The 23264-nt window shown below is 42.1% G+C and overlaps 1 protein-coding gene across 2 annotated transcripts in view; it reads left to right on the top strand.

Moving 5' to 3' along the window:
* Positions 1-2422: 2422 nt before the first annotated feature.
* Positions 2423-23264, top strand: part of MISP (mitotic spindle positioning) — a 46159-nt gene continuing 25317 nt past the window's right edge. Inside the window, exons 1-3 of one of the 2 annotated variants that reach the window (XM_075825353.1) lie at positions 2423-2561; positions 15975-17934; positions 18066-18226. In XM_075825353.1, the coding sequence (XP_075681468.1) occupies positions 2502-2561; positions 15975-17934; positions 18066-18226 (2181 nt within the window). In that variant the 5' untranslated portion in view covers positions 2423-2501. Of the gene's footprint in view, positions 2562-15974; positions 17935-18065; positions 18227-23264 lie in introns of those variants that run through there. The other variant, XM_075825352.1, reaches the window with a different exon arrangement.

Raw genomic sequence — 23264 nt, forward strand, 5'->3', positions numbered from 1 at the left:
CTTTAAGTGGTTTCCACCTCTGACCTCCATTTGAAATTAATAGGAGACAGAGAATACCTGCAGCGCTCGTTTGGTGCTTTTTTGCCTGCGTCTTTTAGATTAGCTTCAACAGCTAAAAAAAAAAACGCAAAAAAAAAAAAAAGGTCAAACAACGCTGTCAATTGAAAATCTGCTTCAAAATTCCTGAAGGAATTTTGTCTCGTCCATTAGACTGCCAGATATAGAAGCGAGATTCACTCCATCTGATGCTTGGCATTGTGCTTGGTGATGTAAAGCTTGCATGCAGCTGCTCGGCCATGGAGACCTATGCCATGAAACTCCCGGGGCACAGTTTTGTGCTGATGTTAATGCCAAAGGAGGTTTGGAACTCTGCAGTTATTGAGTCAGCAGAGCGGTGGTGACTATTACGCACTATGGCGCCTCAGCACTCAGCGACCCTGTTCTGTCACTTTACGTGGTCTTTCACTTTGTGGCTGAGTTGCTGTGGTTTTCCAAACACTTTTATTTTGCAATAATACCACTCACAGTTAATTTGGGAATATCTAGAAGGGAAGAAATTTCACGAAGTGACTTGTTACAATGGTGGCATCCTATTACAGTACCATGCTGGAATTCAGTGAGATCTTCAGAATGACCCATTCTTTCACAAATTTCTGTAAAAATAGGCTGCATGACTAGGTGCTTGACACACAGACACCCTTGTAGGTAGCGCCACACAGCCCCCCTATAGGTAGTGGCACACAGCCCCACTGTAGGTAATGCCACACAGCCCCCCTGTAGGAAATTCCACACGCCCCCCTGTCTGTAGTGCTACACAGCACCCCTGTACATAGCCACCCCCCATAGATGGCACCCCCCTACCTTCCTTTAGGGGACCGCTCCAGGAGAAGTCCCTGACTTCTCCTGGATCGGAATCACCAGCCACAGCGCTGGGGATTTCTGCTTCAGAAGTCCCTGACGTCACTGTCCATATATGAACAGTGACGTCAGGGACTTCTCCTGGAGCGGAATCACCGGCCACAACGCTGGGGATTCCGCTTCAGAAGTCCCTGACGTCACTTTCCATATATGGACAGTGAAGTCAGGGACTTCTCCTGGAGCAGAATCACCGGCCACAGCACCAGGAGTAGGGGACCGCTCCAGGAGAAGTCCCTGACTACTCTGTCCATATATATATATATATATATTCGGCCGAAGCTGTAGCCGCGGATTACGGATTCAGTTCCTACAGGGGGCAACAAAATGCCCTGCTCCTCTTCCTCACATGCACTTCGCACTGTGAGGAGAACAGAGCGTGCGAGCTGCAGAATGCACGGCTGTCACTTGGATCACATCCGAGTGACATCTGTGCTTTATACGACCCCATAGACTTCTATAGGACCTGTGCAGCCGGGAGAACGGCCCAAAACAGGGCAAGTTTCATTTTTTGACAGCCAGGTTTACCGGGCTGTCAAAAAATCGGCCGTATGAATAGCCCCATTTGGGGTGTATTGTGCCTACTGCAGCCGTGTGACGGCCGTTCACACGGCCAAGAATACCTGTCATGTGAATAGGGCCTAAGAGGTGTGTCTCAAAACTTTTGTCCATATAGTGTATGTATACTCTATGTTTTATATGCTGGATGTACTATAAACTTATTCTATTATTTGTAGTAATTACTATGGTGACTAATCACTGACGCAATCTTCTGGGTAGATGATACAGTGTGTAGCAAGTAGCCATGATTGTGGCATGCAGTCGCTATTGCATAGCTGGAGACACAGTGACATAAAACTGCTTTGTTTTTTACAATATTAGCATGCAGGACAATGAAGACCCCCAGCAAGATTATATATATATATATATATATATATATATATATATATATATATAAAGTCCAGCTTCCAGCAGCACCAGTCCAGAAATATAGATGGGTGCACGCCCCAGAAGATCGATCACAGCTCCAAATATATTATAGTCGTCCAAAAATGGGCAGCACTCCAAGTAATATGAAAAAAATTGCCTTTTTATTAGCCCTTGTGCACAAGCGCTAATAAAAAGGCAATTTTTTTCATATTACTTGGAGTGCTGCCTATTTTTGGACGATTATTATATATATATATATCTATATATATGTTAGAATTGTACAATAAGGAGGGTCAATTCTGCTATAGGGTCCAGATATTATATCTTGTGCTTTGTTTACACATATTTTTATGCGTGTTCATATGATCATAAATGGTTTTTTTTTAACCCAGGCTGCTCTACTAAAAAAGGATAAAAGATAACACCTGAATTGTTTTATTGTCAGTTGGTATGCGCATGAGTTGTTTTTTTTTATTATTACAAGGGCACTTGGATGGAATGTATTGTCAGTAGTGTGCACAAGTTCATTGCTCTATCTCCACCTTTTAGTTTCATTCTGAGATCTCTTTTACAGGATTGACAGACACCTTCTTGCTGCTGTTCCTGTCATATTCTGAGCAGTGCTGATTCTTCAGGCACCCCGGACACCCGGCAGAATGTTTAAATACCCTTCTCCATGGCAAGTGCTATGCAGCAATTTAGAGAAAAGGGAACCGGTAAGTGGAAAACATTTCCTGATGTGTGCTTGCTTGGGTATGAGAGTGGCAGCAGGAACATTTTATACTTAAAAATGCAGAGCACATTTTACAGTAAACTAAAAGTTATTGGAAATGTCAGCTTCAAAGACGACTTAATACACACTTATGTGTCTTACAAACTCCATCTACAATCCCTATCATATTCTGCCTCATCATTGGCACGCCCATATGCATATGTGCTCATCCAAAAAGCCTCGCTGCTGCCCAACCACATTTAAAAATTCACAAATTGCACGTTATTCACCCGTCTCTAGGTCCCTCCTCATGTCCTGGGTGTGTCTTTGCCATTATGATCCCTGGACTTTGCCTAACAGACCCAAAACATGCACATTTTGCAAATTCAGAGTAGAGTGCTTGAGCACTGGACAGAAAGCGAAGTATCGCAGGACTAGAAGGTGAGAGACAGTGGACGGATGGGAAAAAATTGCAGCGGATGGGCACAGTAAATAAGGGTAATTATAGAAAGTGATGATAAGACACTGTCACAGACTGTGCAGAGGGTGGATGAAGATGCAAAGGACAGAGGAGAAATGTATTGACTGTGAGTTTAGCAATGGGTAGGGGTGTGGGTATACTATATTAAGTTGTAGATACAATTGTATATAAGATAACATTTAAACTATCAGAGGAAGCTGGGGTTGGTGAACTTCAGAAAGTACATTCTCATTCTACCATCAAAAGAAATGACATGCCAGAATAAATGTTTACATTGTAGCAATTTATCAGGGTCAGAAAATGATCATGTGTTATGTAATAAGCTTTAAGACTATGTGAAATCCTTTAACTTCTTGTTGTCATGAGTGAAATATTTAAATTAGCTTGAGAGCGTCTAGAATTGTCCCCATGGGCATTACTATAAACAGTCATATTATTGAGATCGAAGTCCATGGGACTAAGACTGTCCATGTTTGTGACCCATTATTTGGGGTTATCTCATGGGTCTGCTGTTGTAGAGACATGTTTTCAGTTTGCACCCACACTCACTCGTTCATATTTAGTAGCGATTGTATAGTCTAAGTGTGCTCGTTTTCATATATGTAGTCAGCATGTTTATGTTTGAGTATAGACATTCCTTGAATTATCAGTAAAGTGTGTTATCAGCAGCTTGCAGCACTACTATTCCTCATCTCACCCCCACCTTCCTACGTAATCCAATGACACCACCGAGCCGTGCTCCAAGTCAGCTTTGCACTGTCCCTTACTTCATATCTGAAAGAGTGAGCCCAGCGAGGATATTTTATTAGTGATTTAACATCCATTTGTAGTCTCTTTCAGGCGGCTATGGAACTTTGGACCTCGAGTGTGATCCTTTGGCTTAGGTTCATTGACGACATTTTAATACTGTGGAATGGTTCACAAGCTAAATTTAATGAGTTTGTATAAATACTGAATATCAATGACCTTGAACTTTATTTTTTACCTCGGAAATACACGCGGACAAGATCACATTCTTACATCTGCTAATAAGCAAGTCAGTGTCAGGAAGAGTCTATACACAAATTCATAGAAAACCGACAGCCACCAACACATTTTAAGGTGGGATAGCTGGCATCCAAAACCCCTTAACCCCTTAGTGATCACCAATACGCCTTTTCACAGCGGTCATTAAGGGGCCTTAGGCTAGGCCGCCGCCTTTTCACTGCGGCCCAGTCTAAGCCCTGCACGAGTGTCCCGTGCAGGCTGGAGTCGGGACTCGGCTGTCTAATCACAGCCGGGCTCCTGCTCCACCGGCCATGATCGAAGTTTACTTCGATTGTGGTCGATTAACACGTTAAATGCCGCAGTCATTACTGACCGCGGCATTTAAATCATTTGCAGAGGGAGTGAGCAAATGAAATCGCGGGCCTCCGATGGGGTGTCATGGCAGCCGCGGGTCTGATAAATGCCCCCAGGTCTGCCCTGGGCATATGCCTATTAGGACATGCCTATTAGGACACGCCTATTAGGACATGCCAGAGGCACCTCCTAATAGATTGCCTGTCAGGTTTACACTGATAGGCAATAATGCTCTGGTATACGAAGTATACCAAAGCATTATAGCAGCGATCTGAAGATCGCATAGTAAAGTCCCCTAGTGGGACTAATAAAATAAGTAATAAATGTGAAATAAAGATTATTAATAAAAAATGACAGCGAAATTGCTATTTTTTCCCATTGCACCCCCAAAAAGTCATAATAAAAGTTAATCAATAAGTCCCACGTACCCCAAAACAGTACCAATAAAAACTACATCTCGTCCCGCAAAAAAACAAGCCCTCATATAACTACATTGACGGAAAATTAAAAAAATTACGTCTCTTGAAAAGCGACGATGCAAAAAGAAATAATTTTAGTTCAAAAGTGTTTTTATTGTGCAAAAGAGGTAAAACATAAAAACCTCTACATATGTGGTATCGTCGTAATCATACCGGCCCATAGAATAAAGGTAATGTGTTATTTGCATCGCACAGTGGATGGCGTAAATTTAAAACGCATAGAACTATGGCGTAATTTCAGGTTTTCTTTCTATTCCCCCAAAAAAGAGTTAATAAAAGTTAATTGAAAAATAATATATACCCCAAAATGGTGCCATTAAAAAGTAAAACTAAAAAAAGTCCTCATACAGCTATGTCGACGGAAGAATAAAAAAAAGTTATAGCTCTTTGAATACGACTATGGAAAAACTAAAAAAATAGCTTGGTCATTAGGGCCTAAAATAGGCTGGTCACTAAGGGGTTAAGAAAGGAATTCCAAAGGGTCAATATTTGCGAGCCTGTTGAAACTGTACAAGTCTGTCTGACTATCAGAAAGCTGCCTCAGACTTGAAAACTAGGTTTGGTCGAAGGGGATATCCAGATTGGGTTCTCAAAAATGCATATCAACATGCCCTATCAGTGGACAGGGATGAGCTTCTCAATCCAAGGATGAGAGACACTGGCAAGACCGACCTTAGAATCATAGAGACCTATGATTCGCAACATACACAAGTGAGAGGTCATTCAGACATCTTGGGGTATTTTAAAAGCTGACCCTGATTAGGGAGACTTTTGAGTGTTAGGCCAGCAATAACTTACCGTAGAGGACGTAACTTAAAGGACAGTCTGGTCCAGAGCCATATGAAACCACTTTACTCATTCAACATGGTTATTTAAGCCCCCAATATGTGGGTAAAACCATTCGCGAGTTTCGCAGACGAATTCGGGACCACATTAATGATACTGAAAAACGAGCTGATACCCTAATCTCACGCCACAAAGGAGCAACATCAGGGCAATACTGATTGTTTGAGATTTCAAGGCATTGAAAGGGCACGTCCTCATCCCAGAGGTGGTGACTGGGATAAACGTATTCTCCAACGGGAAGCACTATATATATGTCTGCTACAGACTGTTAAACCTTAAATTAAAACATCTCTTATACATGTTTTCTATGAGGGAGGTGTGTTTATATGGTGGGATCAGTCTTGACCTGTTTATAACATTTTGTCGTAAGGTTGATAGCATATTGATTTGGTTTCCATTAGTTCGCCGACAGTTACTGATATATGTATGGTGGCTAGTTTTGTGTATCTGTCTATATGTTAATGCTTTATTCTTATATGACCTCTCACCAATGTCAGTATACATTGTTTCCCTTCTATATAGTATGCCTCTATTTGGGTTTGCAGCCGCTTGGATGTTCCCATGGTAACGTAACGCCAAGCATCGTTCAATATGCTCAGGGAGGATAGATCTGGATGAGCTCCTGAGAGGGCAGAGCGTCTAATGACGTGGCGCCCTCTAATTGGGGTTTTCATGGAATCGTCCAGCCTCTGGATGGGCAGGGCTAAAGGCTTAAATAGCCGGCGTTCCGTCGCATGCGCTGCGGTCAGATACCAGAACCGTGCTGTTAGAGTCAGGGGTGAACCTAGCCCCTCTGCTGCCTGAGGCGAACTATAAAAGGACGCCCCCCCCCAAATCTATCCGAGTTTTCTCATTACTGGCTTCACACAACAAACACGCAATATATAAAAAAATTTAACCGAGTTCAGTGGCCCAGCGTGGACTGCATGATGCAGTGACATCATCGTGCCGGGCAGTTAACGTCATCAGCGTGCTCCTGATCTCTTGTAGGCCTCAGGCCTAAACCAGGCTGTGGCCTACAAGAGCAAACGGCGGAGCAGGGAGATAATGGCCAGGGGTTGGCTGGCAAATTTTAGTCTGGGGAGCAAGCACACAGCCCTGGCCCAAGAGTAGCGGCCCATTCTGGGCGCACTTGGCAATTGGCGAGTTTGCCCCCCTAACACCGCTACGGAAGAACTCTGCTACCTATCAACGGAAAAATCATCCGGCAGGAGGAAAAACGTTTCTTTATGGTGGAGTACAAGAAAGCCTCACCTGGGAATTAGACTTTCTTGTACTCTGCCATGGGGAAACATTTTTCACTCTGGTGGGTGACTTTTCAGTTGACAGGAAGCAGAGTTACATGAAGGGGAATTATTTTTCCTTGACCTCTAGTTTCTATTGTGGCAAATTTAATTTTTATACTGCTAACTTTTTTTGGTAGGTTCCGCTGAACCGTTTGGCCTACGTCGTAGATTCATTGGACTAATCCGATGATCTACTTTTTATTTAAAAAAAAAATGGTGAAAGAGGGTTGCATGGGGGAGTTTTGATCTCAATATTTTTTTTTTCTTATGTCTGTTTTTTTTAATACTCTATTATGGCCTTAGGGCTGCTCTCTGATTGACAGTGTTTAATTACTAAGGCTGGGGCTTAGCATTAGCCAGTAACAAGGCTATCACTAACCCCTATTATTACCCCGGTTCCCACTGCCGCCAGGGAAGAGCCGAGTACGATCCAGTACCTGACCATCTGAAATGACGGTGGCCGCAGGCTGGTATTATCAGGCTGGGAAGGGCCAAAAAGTGTGGCCCTTCCCACCCTGGTGAACTTAGGCTGCAGCTGCTTTATTGTATCTGGCTGGTTATGAAAAATAGGGGGAACCCAACGTCATTTTTTAAAAAATAAATTAAAAAAAAATTACATGTGATCCCCTCCATTTTTTATAACCAGCCAGATACAATAAAGCAGCAGCAGCAGCCTATCATTACCAGGGTGGGAAGGGCCACGGTTTTTGGCCCTTCCTAGCCTGATAGTACCAGCCTGCGGCCACCCCAGTACCCTTCACTTCAAATGGTCAGGTACTGGATCGTACCCGGCTCTTCCCGGTACTCCTGGTGGCGGTGGGCACGGAGGTAATAGTAGGGGTTAGTTGCAGCCTTTTTACTGGCTAACACTAAGCCCCTTCGTAGCAATGGGCGCTCTCAATCAGACAGCTGCCATTACTAAGGCAGGAATGAAGTATTTAAAAACAGAGACATAAAAAATAAATTTTATTGAAATAACAACTCTTCCACACAATCCACTTTAACCATTTTATAAAAAAAAAACTTAAAACAGCGAAGTAGTCCAACGAATCTACGACGTAGTCCGAATGGTCCAGAGGAACCTGCAAAACAAAAATTAGCAGTATGAAAAATAAAAATAAAGATGGCTTCCCGCAGAGAAGTACAAACATATGAATAAATAGTTACTTCAGGGAACATATTAAAATAATTAGAAAAACTAGGCCCATAAAGTAAAACATATAAAATAAAAAAAATAAATAAATAAAATTATAACACCTTTCCTTTAGGCCCCATGCACACGACAGTAAAAACTCCCATAATTACGGGCCGTAATTATGGGCCAATAGACTTCTATTGGCCACGGGTACCTTCCCGTTAGCTTACGGCAAGGTGCCCGGGCCATTGAAAAATATAGATCATGTCCTATTTCAGGCCGTAATTTACGGCACGGGCAGGCCCATAGAAGTAGCTATGTGTGTGTACCCGGAATTACGGGAGCGTTGCTAGGCGACGTCAGGGGATAGTCACTGTCCAGGGTGCTGAAAGAGTTAAACGATCAGTGTAGGATAGAGAGAAGGGGCTGCCCTGATCGGCAGTAACTTTTTCAGCAACCTGGACAGTGACTACCGCTGGACAGTGAGTAAAAAACCGCAACAAAAAAAAGTTCATACTTACCCAGAACTCCCTTCTTCTTCCTCCAGTCCGGCCTCCTGGGATAACGTTTCATCCCATGTGACCGCTGCAGTTAATCACAGGCTGCAGCGGTCACATGGACTGCCGCGTCATCCAGGGAGGTCGGACTGGATGTCAAAAGAGGGACGCGTCACCAAGACAACGGCCGGGGTACGTATGAACTTCTTTTTCTTTCTATCGCTGGGTTCCGCTGTGGAAACTCTGCCCAAAAGGGCTGCCCCTTCTCTCTATCCAGCACTGCTAGAGAGTAGAGGCTGCTGATCAGAGCTAGATAGAGAGAAGAGGCTGGCGATCAGTGCTGGATAGAGAGAAGGGGTTGCCCCTTCTCTCTATCCTTCATTGATCAGCAGCCTCTTCTCTCTATCAGTGCTGGATAGAGAGAAGGGGCTGCCGATTAGTGCAATGCAATATATCAGAGAAAAAGGGGCTGTAAATATGGGTGGAATAAGGGTGACAAAGGACCCGTATTTACGCCAGTATTTACGGGAGGGAAAAAATAAGGTTGTGTGCATGGGGCGTTAAAGAGAACCTTTCACCTGCCCATACGTGTGCAGAATGTAAAGGGCAGAGCTGTACAAACTCTGGGGCACTTAATTTTTTTTCCTATACTCCTTTGTTATTTAGATATCGGTGCCGTAATATTTGGCGACCAATATTTAAATAACCCCCTGAACTGTCAATGGGTAGGTAATTGGCAAGGGGGCGTGTATCATCGCTGTGACACTGTCCAATCAGCTACAGACAGCGTCACAGCAAGAGCTGGAGAGAGGAGAGCGTGTGTGTGTGAGCACGGAGCTCCACCACCACTACGGAACAGAAGAGGAGAAGAAGAGGAGTGGGAATTCTTCTTGTTCTGTTTCATGGCATCGGAGCTGTGCGCGCACGCACGCTCTCACTCTTTAGCTCTCGGCAGACAAGGACGACAAGACTGATCTCTCGTGAGAGATCACACAGTCTTGTACTTGCCTGCCGAGAGCTGAAGAGTGAGAGCGTGCGCACGCACATGCTCTCCTCTCTCCAGCTCTTGCTGTTGAGATTGTCCGTAGCGGATTGGACAGTGTCACAGCGATGTTACACGCCCCCTTGCCAATTACTGCCCCATTGACAGTTCATGGGGTTATTTAAATATCGGGCGCTAAATATTACGGCAAGAGGAAAGAGGGTAGGAAAAAAAATGTAAAGTGCCCCAGAGTTTGTGCAGCCCTAACCATTACATGCTGCACTCAAATGCAAATCTATGGGCAGGTGAAAGGTTCTCTTTAAAGTATAACAACTTTTTAAAAAACTTTTGACATGTCAGAAGTTTTGATCAGTGGGGTCCGGAAACTGAGCACTAGTCGCTAAAATGAAGCAGCAGAAGTGCTCGGGTGAGCGGTGTGCCGCTTCAATTCTGTTTGGCTTTCCTTGGAGCAATGTACAGGCTCAATAGAAAGTCTATGAGTTCGTACACCGCTCACTCGGCTGAAAGTCGATCATAAATTAAGCGGCACAGCGCTCACCCGAGCACTTCTGTTGCTTCGTTTTAGCGATCGGTGGGGGTCTCAGTGCTCAGTCCCCCACCATTGAAAACTTTGGAAATGTCACTATGACATGATAAAAGTTTAGTTACAGTTTAAAGGCTATGTACACCTTTAAAAACTTATATATATATATATATATATATATATATATATATATATATATATATATATATAAAATGATATCGATCAATGTGATTGGTGCAAGTTTTAATTACTTTTTATTGAAAATTATTACTACTTTTTGAGATACAGCTGCTTTGTATCCTGTATACAGAGCAGCTGTATATAGCGCTGAGACCTGAATCCATTAGGTCGCCTATTATTGATCACATCTAAGTTATGAACTTAGATGTGATCGGTAACAGCTCGATCCTGCAGGACCCGCTGACACTGAATCCGTCAGTCCCGCTGACCTGACGGATACAGGATTCAGCACTATAAACATTATATATATATATATATATATATATATATATATATATATATATTTGAATTAGCGGGGACAGGTTTATGGGGAAGGATTAGGGCCTCTTCACACGTTGGCTTTCCGTTCCGGGGTTCCGTCTGAGGTTTCCGTCGGGTCAACCCTGCAACGGAAAGTCAAACTGAAACCACAGCTTCCGTTTCCGTCACCATTGATATCAATGGTGACGGAAACATTGCTAATGGATTTCGAGACTCACCATTCCGGCAGGTTTCCGTTTGTCCGACGGAATCATTAACGCAGTCGACTGCACTAATGGTGACGGAAACAGAAGCTGTGGTTTCAGTTTGACTTTCCGACGAAAACCTCCAACGGAACCCCGGAACGGAAAGCCAACGCTGATGTGAACAGGCCCTTATACTGCGCTCAGCTTCCTGCCCCTACTAATTTAAAAGGGGTCGGCCAACGCCGGGGGGCCGGGAGTATACGCCAAGTGGGGTCTGGGCATTTTACTGACAGCAGAGGGCTGTATAGGGGAGAATTATCCCCCCATAGAGCCCTGACTAGTTACTATACTGCAAGGTTAAGGGGGTCTGAGCATCTGACTGACTGCTCTAAAGGGGGGGGGCAGAATCCCCCCCTATAGAGCCCTCTGCAGTAAGTCAGACGCTCAGACCCCCCCCTATCCTTCCATTATAGTGATGTGAGGGCTCTATGGGGTGGATTATTCCAGATCCATAGTGCCCTTTGCTGCCAGTAAAATGCCCAGACCCCCCTTGCAGTATACTCTCGGGTCCCGGTCCCAGCAGCTTCGGCCGACCGAGTTAAAGAGGCTCTGTCACCAGATTATAAGTGCGCTATCTCCTAAATAATCTGATCGGTGCTATAATGTAGATCCCCAGCAGTGTTTTTTATTTTGAAAAACGATCATTTTTGAGCAAGTTATGAGCAATTTTAGATTTATGCTAATTCATATCTTAATGACCAACTGGGCGTGTTTTTACTTTTGGTCAAGTGGGCGTTGTACAGAAGAGTGTATGACACTGAGCAATCAGTGACTAATCAGTGTCATACACTTCTCATTGTTCCAGCCCAGCTTCTTTCACTGCACAATCAGGCTGTGCTGTGGATCATGCTGGGCTGGAACAATGAGAAGTGCAGGACACTGATTAGTCACTGATTGGTCAGCGTCATACACTCCTCTGTACAACGCCCACTTGGTCTAAAGTAAAAACACGCCCATTTGGTCATTAAGAAACTAATTAGCATAAATCTAAAATTGCTCATAACTTGCTTAATAATGATCGTTTTTCTAAATAAAAACCACTGCTGTTATCTACATTACAGCACCGATCAGATTATGTAGGAGATAGGGCACTTATAATCTGGTGACAGAGACTCTTTAAGGCAGGGACGTACCTCGTGTGTCTCGTCACTTCTCTTCGCTTGACCGCTCCTCCTGCAGACCTGCTCCTCTCTGGCGGCACGTGCTGCGTACAGCGAGGAGGAGGAGTGTTACACACGTGCCCATCATGCGGCACGTCTGCTCTGTCTGCATGCCCCCTCCCCCCCGGTGCAGTCCGTCCATAGCTGAAAATGCCGCCCCCCGTTTTCGGGTAGGTGGCGCCGCCTGAGGCTGTCAGCTCACCTCGCCTCATGGCAGGTGCGGCACTGGTTAGAGTAAAGTTCTGGCAGACGCAGGGCAGCTTGATAATATTGCACGGGAAATCGATGTGCTAATCTGCCCTGTTTCATTATACACCTCAGAAGAAACAACCTACATAAACTAAGGACGCAGAAACGCGATAGGTGATTAAAATCGTTGAGTGTGAACGCACACTCTTGTCTTGGGTGTACAATCTCTATTAAGTGTGAATGCACACTATTGCTATAGGTGTTGCGCTGTTATCTATGAGTGTGAATGCACACTACCCCTACGTGCTGGTGCTGATACTCCGCTAGGTCTCAGATCTTTACTTATTGTGAATGCACACTTTGCTATAGGTGCTGTGCTGTTATCTATGAGTGTAAATGCACACTACCCCTATGTGCTGGTGCTGATACTCCGCTAGGTCTCAGATCTTTACTTATTGTGAATGCACACTTTGCTATAGGTGCTGTGCTGTTATCTATGAGTGTAAATGCACACTACCCCTATGTGCTGGTGCTGATACTCTGCTAGGTATCAGATCTTTACTTATTGTGAATGCACACTTTGCTATTTAGTCCAGGTAGGGACAGGTGTTATATTTTTAGCTGAAAATTGTGGATATGCTACAATAATTGTACTTTAGGTGGATTATTACTCATTATTGGTATCCCTTATCCGTTAACTAGTTTTTACCTACCTGTTTAGCCATTTTAAGGATTTAATATTAAAATGGTCTTTTAATAGTTCTTTTTCAGGCAGAATTATCCATTTGTAGTCTCTACTCCTGCATTCAGGTAAACTTATTTTCAGCAATTGTCCTAATAATAATCACATCAGTGCTTGCTCCGTAGACATCTATGCAGGCACAAAACCACCAGCAGATACAAAGCACTCTTCCATTTTTATGTAAAAGGCTGCAAGAAAGCAGGATTGCTTACTATTGAGAATACTATAGGCTTTTTTAAAAAAACAGCAAAAAATAAAATAAAAAATACAACTATGATCACTTACTGACGTAGTACCATTTCACTTCATATGGTGTCCAGAATTGAAAAGTTCCTGCAACCAAAGGGAGGATTTACAATGCATTTTATATGGTCCTTAAATGGTAAAATAAAAAGAGTTGTTGTACCACCATTAAACATCATATATATTCTATAGATCATAAACAATGTTTTTAAAATGACATGCTTTTTAAAAAAAATTATCCAGTGAAGAGTTATATAGAGAGACATTTACTTACATAGTATGGCACCACCTGGTGTTCAAAGTGTAAAGCAATGTGTACGCCCCATGCTGGTGAATATGAATGCTCATTCACTCACCCAATAGTCAGTTGTCTGCGTAGTAATCCTCTATTCACTGCAGAGCAGCCAATATAAATAGCTTTCTGCCCTGCTTGTCAGGTAAGGAGCAGAGCCTTTGCAGTAGCATGTCAGTATAGCTGCGGAAAATCCTTCTCAGCTTGTTAAGAATGTAATGCTCTGCATCCTGACAGCTGATAAGATAAGAACTCTGCATGTGCCGATTCAGTCTTTATTGTTTTATTTAATTATATTTTAATTGGTTTCTAAGGTAGTGCATACTATGGATGTCACACTGTATATTTACTTCTCTGGAACCCATGTTACCTATCTGCAGGGAAGGAAAAAATACTGTATTGCCAGGTGCCAGAGGGGAAAAGAGCCCCTCCCCAAGCAGAACAGATTAACAGTAGCACCAAGGGGGACACAGGGAAGCAAAAAAAGATTAGAAAGCTATTTTATATGCTAGAAACACCAAAAAATACTTTTAAACAGCTATTATCAGAATTTCTGGACTTTTGATATGTTGATGATTAAAGGGATAACCCCTTTAACATATTAGGGGTTATCTGGGGACCAAAAATTGCATTGCATTTATCTTTTTATGTAAAAAGAAGTCACTTACTACAAAAAACGTCTGAAACCGCCTCCCATTGATTTCAGTTTTTTTTCCACTGCGGTTTTTAAAAGCGCCATGCTCGATTTTTGCCATGGTTCCGCCTCTGACCTCCCATTTATTCTCTGACCTCCCATTGAAATCAATGGGAGGCGGAGAAAGCGCTGCATTTTAAAGTAGTAAAGGCAATAAAATAGTACATGCCAATGGTTAAGTTAGATACAAATAATTATACCCACAAAAGACTTTTCAGTAGGATAGTGTAGAAAGAAGGAAAAATAAATTGTGAACATAATAATATATTTATAAACAGAGCATTAATTGTTAAGAGAAATAGTAGACAAATTATACGTGCAAGCTAACTATATCTTCCATTTATTATTTATGTGTAACTAAACTTTTCAAAACTTTTGACATGTCATAGTGACATGTCAGAAGTTTTGGTAGGTGGAGGTCCGAGCACTGAGACCCCCACCGATCGCTAAAACAAAGCGGCAGAAGCGCTCGGTGAAACGCTGTGCCGCTTCGTTTCTGAACGACTTTTCTCGGCTTTCCTAGGAGTGCTGTACGTGCTTAATAGAATGTCTAAGGTTCCGTTCACACAGAGTTTCTTGGCACGGATTTTGACGCGGACACCGCATTGGAACCAGCGCAAAAAATGCCCAAAACTGCCTCCCATTGATTTTAATGGGAGGTAGAGGCATTTTTTTCCCGCCCTCACGCTTTTAGCCGCTCACGAGGAAAAAAAGCGGCGTGCTCTTTCTTCCCGTGGTTCCGTCTCTGACCTCCCATTAAAATCAATGGGAGACAAAAAAGTGTTTTTCGCTGCATTATTTGCCCGAAAAACGCCACAAAAATCGCATCAAGAAAGTGCAGGCAGTGCCTGCAAAAAAATTCTGTGTAAACAGGGGCTAAGTGTCAGTACACCACTCGCCCAGCTTTCCGTGGAAAGCTGATTAGAAACAAAGCAGCACAGTGATTAGTGATTGGTGGAGGTCTCAATGCTCGTACCACCACCAATCCAAACTTCTGGCATGTCACTATGACATGTCAAAAGTTTTTCTAAAGTTTAGTTACCCTTTAAAGATATCTTTTTTGTTTTGGTTTGAGGCAGACATACTCTAATACCAGCAATTGTCAGTAACGCCTTAGTTATCTATATTATGGAGGGTGCGAAGTCTCTTTACACATCATTGCTATTTATTGTCTAGTTACAATAATTATGTGTAATATTATAATCTGATGAGATGTTGGGAGACTTTTACTGACTTACAAAATAATTGCTGTACTTGATTATTGAGTGCAAATAAATATTCTTTTTAACCATATAAAGGCATTACTTTGCCAGGGAAAGAAACTATGTAAGTTGTGTTTATGTGTGTCGTTTCCTCAAGTGCAAAAAAAAAAAAACTCTTGAAAACCTATACTTTAATGACCCCAAGAGATTATCCTTGGAGCACTTATCTTAATAAACAGGGTGGTAGAAAATGCTGAGTATTTTCAGCATTACAATTTGATGTAATGATTAACTGATGATTTTCAGATGAGTTGGTACAATTCACCTCATTCTATTGAATATACTTTGACTAGTTGTAAGGAATTTATGATAGGAAATTATATAATACCTTGTAACAGGCATTCATTTTCTATTTTGACTTACTCTCTGGCTGTATGAATAAAAAAACTCTGCGTCATGTTGTAAAACACTAAAAAAAATTGTTCTGTGCAAATTTCTTTGAAACGCTTGATAATGCAGACAAATCAAAATGTTAACAATGCTTTTTTTCACTATCAGGTGGCAGAAAATAGAGAAGATGGCAGCTCTAATTTATTTCATGTAGTAAAAGAGAACAGAATTGAGCAGTATGTACCAGACTCTGAGGCATTTCATAGAGAATTCTCAAAAGAATATCAGATTATTAGCACATCTGAAGCTCTAGTCTCTGAACTGGATTCAGAAATAACAAAGAGAACCAATATATCAGAAGCAACAGCAAAAAGTATACATGAAGATAGTGACGAAACTTACGTTCCTGAAGAACAGAGGGCAAACATAACGGACTCACATACCGAGACTGCTTCCCCAGAATCAAGTATGGATAGAGTCACCAGAAGAATGCTCAATTCCCTTTCCTCAACACAAACTATTGAGGAAACTCTTCCTCCACAAGAACGTCATCTGAAACTGTTAAAGGAGGCGGAACGGTTTGAAATACGGTCACATCTTCCTGAAACGAGTCCAACAAAGTTGTTTGTAGATAGTGATGGAGATGATGATTATAAGGTCAAACCCCGATCTCGTGAGCTTACCCCAGAAAAAGTACTGGAACTTGAGAAAAAACGTAGAGACATCATTAAAAAACAAGGTCAACGTAAAAGTTTGGACATAGAGGATGTGATCAATATAAGCAACAATTTTGATCAATTTGATGGCTCAGAGCTAGATCTCACTGGAGTAGAAGGTAGCCAGAACAAGCCAAATATACACACAGAACAGATAAATTTTGAATCTGCAAGAAAGCAATTTATAATGTTGGAGAAGGAAAAGAATATTCTTCCGATTATGCCTCGCTCTCAGCAGAGGCCATCTCGGCTAAGTACTCGCTCTCTACATGAAAATTATCAGGTAACAAAGGGGCAGGAAGACTTGAAGGGGAAACCACCTAAAGATGAGTCCTTTGTAACCCAAGAAATTACTGAAAACCATATGAACTCAGGTCTACTCCGTAAACAGTTCTTCAAAACGTTGTCTGTGGACACTGTGGATAATGGAGAACAAGAAAAGTCAATGTTAGTTTCTGAAGAGAAGTCACCACAGGAAATTGAAGAAGAAAAGGAGAGCATTCCCAACCCCAGTGATGAAACTCCTATAGAAAGGGAAATTCGTCTAGCATTGCAGAGGGAGGAAAGTTTAAGGAAAGAAAGAGGAATTCTAGGTTCAGGAGAAACAAAGGAAATCATAGAAATTTCCAAAAATCCTGTATTTGCTATTCAGTCAGATATAGGTGTTTCCACAAAGAGCACAGACAGGGCTTCTATCTCCTTTTTCCTACAAAGGGAGATTGAAAAAGAGGTCCAGAGAGAGGCTGTTCTAAAAAGTGAAGGCAGAGTGGCAGGACTTTATGATAAAGGTATTGCTCAGGAACTGGATGAGCGCAGAAAGTTGTTTGAGCAGCCTGATGAGATACCTGTACAGCCACAAAAAGGGACTAGCACCAAAGTGATAAAAGAAACAACAAGCAACATAAGAGGGGATACATCACAAGCAGATTTGGTAACTGAAAATGACATAAAGACAGTTTTAGACTCTCCTAAACCCTACAGTGTAAGAATGAAATGGAAGCCAACACCATCTAATGCCTACAGAAACAGAAGGCTTAGTTCAGAAAATATTTTAGATATATTTACTCCTTTAGAAACCACTTCAGAAAAGGAAACTTCAGAGGAAACTTTTGTATTGCGAAAAGAGAATTTCAGAGTTAAGCCATTGAAATTCGGCCTACCTGCACAAAACAATGATGGAGAAGTTGAAGTGGACCATAACTTAGGACATGGGGAGAGGTATACTACATGGCTAAGGCCTTCACTTTCTAACATCATTGAGCAAGAAATTCAGCAAACGCTAGAAAGGGATCGAGAGCTCCAAGAAGAAAGAAAAAAAAGTGGACTAACTCCCTTGACCATAGAGAATGAAAATGAACTAAACACCCCACAAAATGGATATGATACACATGGGACTCCATCATTAAACTCAAGTAAGCACATTTAACATTACACTTGACCTTACCACGCAATGTACACACTGCATTTTCACGTTCCAATGTATAATATCCTTTTTAATGTAAATTATATTTGTTTTATAAAAATACTTGTGTTTTTTTCTTAGATGTTTTAAACACATTGTCTTCTGCACCTTGGAAAGGTACCTTGGGCAATAAATTGCCACCTTATGATGACTCCAATGTGCACATTTTCAGACCAAAAGGGTACCCCAAGTTTGAAATGTCTGAATCAGATGGAGACAGGGTAAAAAGTCCTGAAAACTCGGTAGGTGTTTTTTCTTTGGATAGGATTAAAGGGGCGCTCTAATCTCCTAATGTTATGGCACATCTGTAGGATATGCCATAACACTATGATTGGTGGGGGTTCCGTCCTCTCGGACACCGATGATCCCGAGAACCAAGAGACAGAGGTTCCATCAGCATTCCTCTTGCACATCAGTGCTCCCGGCCAAATACTGTGCTACTGACTGCAACAGAACTCAATTCAAGTGAATAGGGTAGTGTTCTAGTTTCTTGCACTGTGGCACTCTCAAACACTTTATTAGCGCTTTGGCCTCTTCTTTCCAAGGTTTCAGGGGGTCATAGTCCCCGGCACTCTCATCCCCATTGAATAGAAAGGTCTTTTTACACGGGCAGATGATCGGCTGAACGAGCGTTCATATGATCGCTTGTTCCCGATTATTGCCCCGTGTAAAATGGCAAAGATCACTTGACAAACTAGCTCATTTGTCGGGCATTCAGATCTTTTATGTGGGCAAAAAAATTATTGTGTGTCGGCAGGACATCTTCCCATGTAAACAAGGAATGTGCTGCCGACAAGATGCAAACTATATGCAGACGAGCGCTCATATTAATGATTGTTCGTCCACACATTCACAAAATGAGTGGTATAAAAGCATACAACTCATTGGCACTTGCAGACACTATCACACCACACACATGTGTAAACATTCTCTCTTACTTTTATGGGGCTATGAAAGAAGGCCTGTTTTGTTTGAAAGGAATTGGAGTGCCTGTTTTGTTTGAGACATTAAAATACTTTTGTACAGATTCCATTCTAAAGAGAATCCTAATCTATAGGTCTCACCAATATTCCACTTGATGGAAAAGTAGTCACCTATACATTATTATAAAAGCACATCTTGCAGAAAAAATATGAAAATAGGTAACATTTTAGTGCACAGGGTAACAATATTAATCCGATGTAATATAGACAGTAGATAATAGAACAGTAAAAAAGGGCTGACGCACAGGCCATATGGTGCCTCCACTTTGGATTCATTGCACCTTATTATGGATATATTCTTCCCTAGAAGCAATACCTCTACAATGCAATGAAACATGCCACAACTATTTGTTCTGTTGGACTCCGTGAAAATCTGACAGAAAAAGTATTTGAAATCGGACACATATGGAGGTACATTTTGGCCCCATATACTTCTATTGCCCCATATTACAGCTCTGTACAGCTTACAGCAGGAGTCTCAAACTCGGCAGGGTAAGTGGGCCGCATATAGAAAAAATGGGAAGTTGACGGGCCGCATTACTTTCAAATTTGATACAACACAAAATTATTGTTAATAAATTACTTATTTGAACTACTATAACACTATATTACTATAATAATAACAATAATAATAATAATAATAATAATAATACTACATTACTATAAAATTAATACTACATTACTATAATAATACCGCTACGTTTAAAATTTGAGATATTTCTCCACGTGCTTATTTCAACAATCCAGTTTTCCAGTTTAAGTGTTGCTAAATGCAGTCCGGCGGCTCAGTTGGCAGCGTTTGGCAGACACACATGTCAAGATTGGGCAGCCCCTTTTTAGATAGTGCCACTGTGCCCTCTGTAGATGCTGCCGCAGCGCCCTCTGTGGATGCTGCCGCAGCGCCCTCTGTGGATGCTGCCGCAGCGCCCTCTGTGGATGCTGCCACAGTGCCCTCCGTAGATGCTGCCACAGTGCCCTCCGCAGATGCTGTCACGGTCCCCTCCGCAAATGCTGCCACAGTGATGTCAGGGGCTTGCCCAGAGCTGGAGTCCCGGAGCAGAGCCGCTTCTAGCACTCTGCCTGGGATTCCAGCTCTGCTCCTGACATCACTGTCCATATATGGACAGATATGTCATGGGCAACCCCAGAGCTGGAGTCCCGGGCAGAGCGCTAGTAGGCTCTTCCTGGGACTCCAGCTGTGGTCCTGACATCACTGGGACTCCTGCTCTGGGGAATTCCACAGAGTCCCGGAGCAGAGCCTGTACTAGTGCTCTGCTCGGGACTCCTCTCTGGGGAAGACCCTGACACACTGTCCATATATGGACAGCGATGTCAGGGAATTCCACAGAGTCCCGGAGTAGAACCGATACTAGCGCTTTGCATGGGACTCCGGCTCTGGGGAAGCCCCAGACATCGCTGTTCATATGTGGACAGCGATGTCAGGGAATTCCAGAGTCTAGCGGCTCTGTGTCCTGCGGGCCGCAGATAACAGCCCCAGGGGGCGCATGCGGCCCGCCGGCCGCGTGCTTGAGAACCCTGGCTTAGAGGTTCTTTTATAAGTTGTTATATATTTAAGCTCATTCCTTTTACTAAACGTCTTGCTTGAAAAATGTTTATAACCAACAAATTGTGTAAAAGATGTTATAGTAGAAAAAAAAATTCCCTCTTACCTTATAGTATGTAAATGAATCTACAAATGACAATTACATTACCACTTAAACAAAGAGGAGGGTTCTGGTTAGCTAGGTGAGATTCTGTTTTGAAAGTGGCTGTCTCAACACAGAAAACTGCTTTCAGAATACGGCCCTAGAATGAAGGTCTTGCTTTCGGCACCCTGCATTATTTTGCCCGAAAAGAGCATCAGATGAAATGTCATCCTTGTAATACAAGTACGGCTCAAGTCCACTAGGACGGGAGCTGCTTGTTCAGAGCGGCTCTCCATTCTGGCTCATAAAGAGAAGTCCCGAGCAGGAGACGCGTCACTTTAATGTCCATATGGTGTCCATATGCCCCTTTAACAGTATCAATGGATAAAATTATAAAATTGTTAATCCACCCAGTTTTTACTGGGATCACAGAACTACTTATATGAGAACCAATCACTGACATGTGGTGTTCCTGGCATGTTCCTTCCCCTATATTTTCTTTAAACATACTTTATTCATAATTTTTAAAATGTTAAAAAACCCAATCATCATCACGGGCAAGGTTATAGATTACACACATACAATATTATAATACTTAACAAAACCATTCTAACCTTCCATTCCACACCCAACTAGAACTCCTGAGTTTGTACCACCTAATTTTCAAGACATTACTTTATACCCTAGCAATACATAAAATCTTTGTCTTCACGGATTATATTTAGTAATGTTTTTCATTTTCCGTATATGGTGTCTTTACCGTAAGTGTTCGGCTATGTTCACCCCTTGTTTTTCCTTACATTCGGGGTATTCATTGAAAAATGTTCCCGAGGTATGAACCGAACATGTCCATCGGTTATAATAGGTACAACATATTTCTAGAATGTCCTTTTAGCATATGTTTGGATGGAATAAGTTTGTATACCTTCTATTTTGAAACGTGTAATTGACACTGCGTTTCAATACAAGAAGATCCCACCAAAACAAAACTGATACCATATATGTTTTTGTTTTTTTACAGTGGGAGTCAATAGGTGATGAATGCAACTGTGCCAGGGCATACAGTCCACTAACATAAAATCAGGCCACTGCGGTAGAATATCATGCAAAATTATTTTAAACCTTCAGGTTACTGCTTACTTTATTTTCCTGTAGGAATGATTGTGCCCTTCCATGAGAGATATTTCACATCTTAAAATAACTAAAGGGAAAAGTAGCAACAACATAAGCATATATATATTATTCAACTATCTTGCTGAAGATGAAGAAATTTTAAAGGGTGGTCACTCATACTAAATCGGGATAAAATAGGTACACACATTAAGTACTCACACTTTGAAATCTACATTATGTTAAAGTTCTGAGAAAAGCTACATAGGAGTAAAAGAAAGGTTGCAGCCAGTACAGCTCTCAGGATGGAGCTCTGTATATTAGGAGCTCCATCCTGAGAGCTGTGGCGGCAGCAACTCTGCCTCCCTCATCTTTCCGCCTCCTTGTAGCCGCTTTCAACAGCAGAAGTTTAAAGTGGCTCTAACAATATAATATGCTGCTCCAGTCAAATGCAGCATATTATATCACCAGGTTTGAAGGGTTAATAGGACAAACAGCCCCAAAAAATATTTTGGCAATTGCATCATAACCCAGAATACAGTGGACTCCAGATTATGAGCCTGGGGTAATGAGGACAACGCTGCCCTTGCCTCTCCCCGCCTCCTCCCTCCCTCCTCAGTGAGTGACAGCTGCCTTAGTCACTGTATACAGCGGCTGCGGTCACTAAAATGTAAGGAGGGCAGGATTAGACACGGAGGGGCTGGGTAGTGATTTCCTCATGAAGACACTGGCTTTGCTAACATGAGTCAGGTGTATTCTTTATACACGGTTATTAGACAAAGAGCACAATAGGGAAAATTTACTATTGGTGTTGCGCCAGAATTCTGGCCTAAGTTGCACCTTAGAACAGATGTTTGCAAACCGTCCGATAAGGGGCATTGCTTAGCAGTAAATGGGGTTTGGCTTAATATGCACCAAATTGCACCAAAATTTTGGCTCAAAAAAGTATTATAAAGCCAACCAATAGGTGGTGTAAAGTTAGACAAAAGTGTCTAAACGTGCGCCAAAGGTATCACTCAGCATGAGCCTTTGTGATTTAGTCTAATTCCCAGCTGTCTAAATTTAAGACAGTATTAGTAAATTGGCCACAATGTTTTCTACTGCCATTTGTCAGAGTAATTCTTCAGACTTGTATTTATAATATATAAACCATAACAATTTTATTACACAAATATGACAAACACTTTAAAAAACATATAAAGACAAGACTATAGTACAAACAATGTGGTATTATAGAGCGAGACATGGAAATTGCTGGATAACATGTAAAAAATAGAAAGGCTGTACTGAATAACCGCAAAAATCTATTGTAGATGGGTTCTACACAAATTACCTCTAGTGCCCTGTAAACATTATTGACTGGTAGAAGGGGAGATAGGAAAAAGTGTCAGTGCATGCAGATATCAGTCAGAAAGCAGCCTTACACTTTACAGCAAAAAGTGTTTAAACCGGTGTTGGCTCTGCCTCAAAGACCCCAACGCGCGTTTCGCTGTGAGTTCTTCCTCAGGGGATAACTTGCTAAAAAATGATCGTTAGGTACG

The sequence above is a fragment of the Rhinoderma darwinii genome, chromosome 1, assembly GCF_050947455.1.
Source record: "Rhinoderma darwinii isolate aRhiDar2 chromosome 1, aRhiDar2.hap1, whole genome shotgun sequence".
NCBI classification, from domain to species: domain Eukaryota; kingdom Metazoa; phylum Chordata; class Amphibia; order Anura; family Rhinodermatidae; genus Rhinoderma; species Rhinoderma darwinii.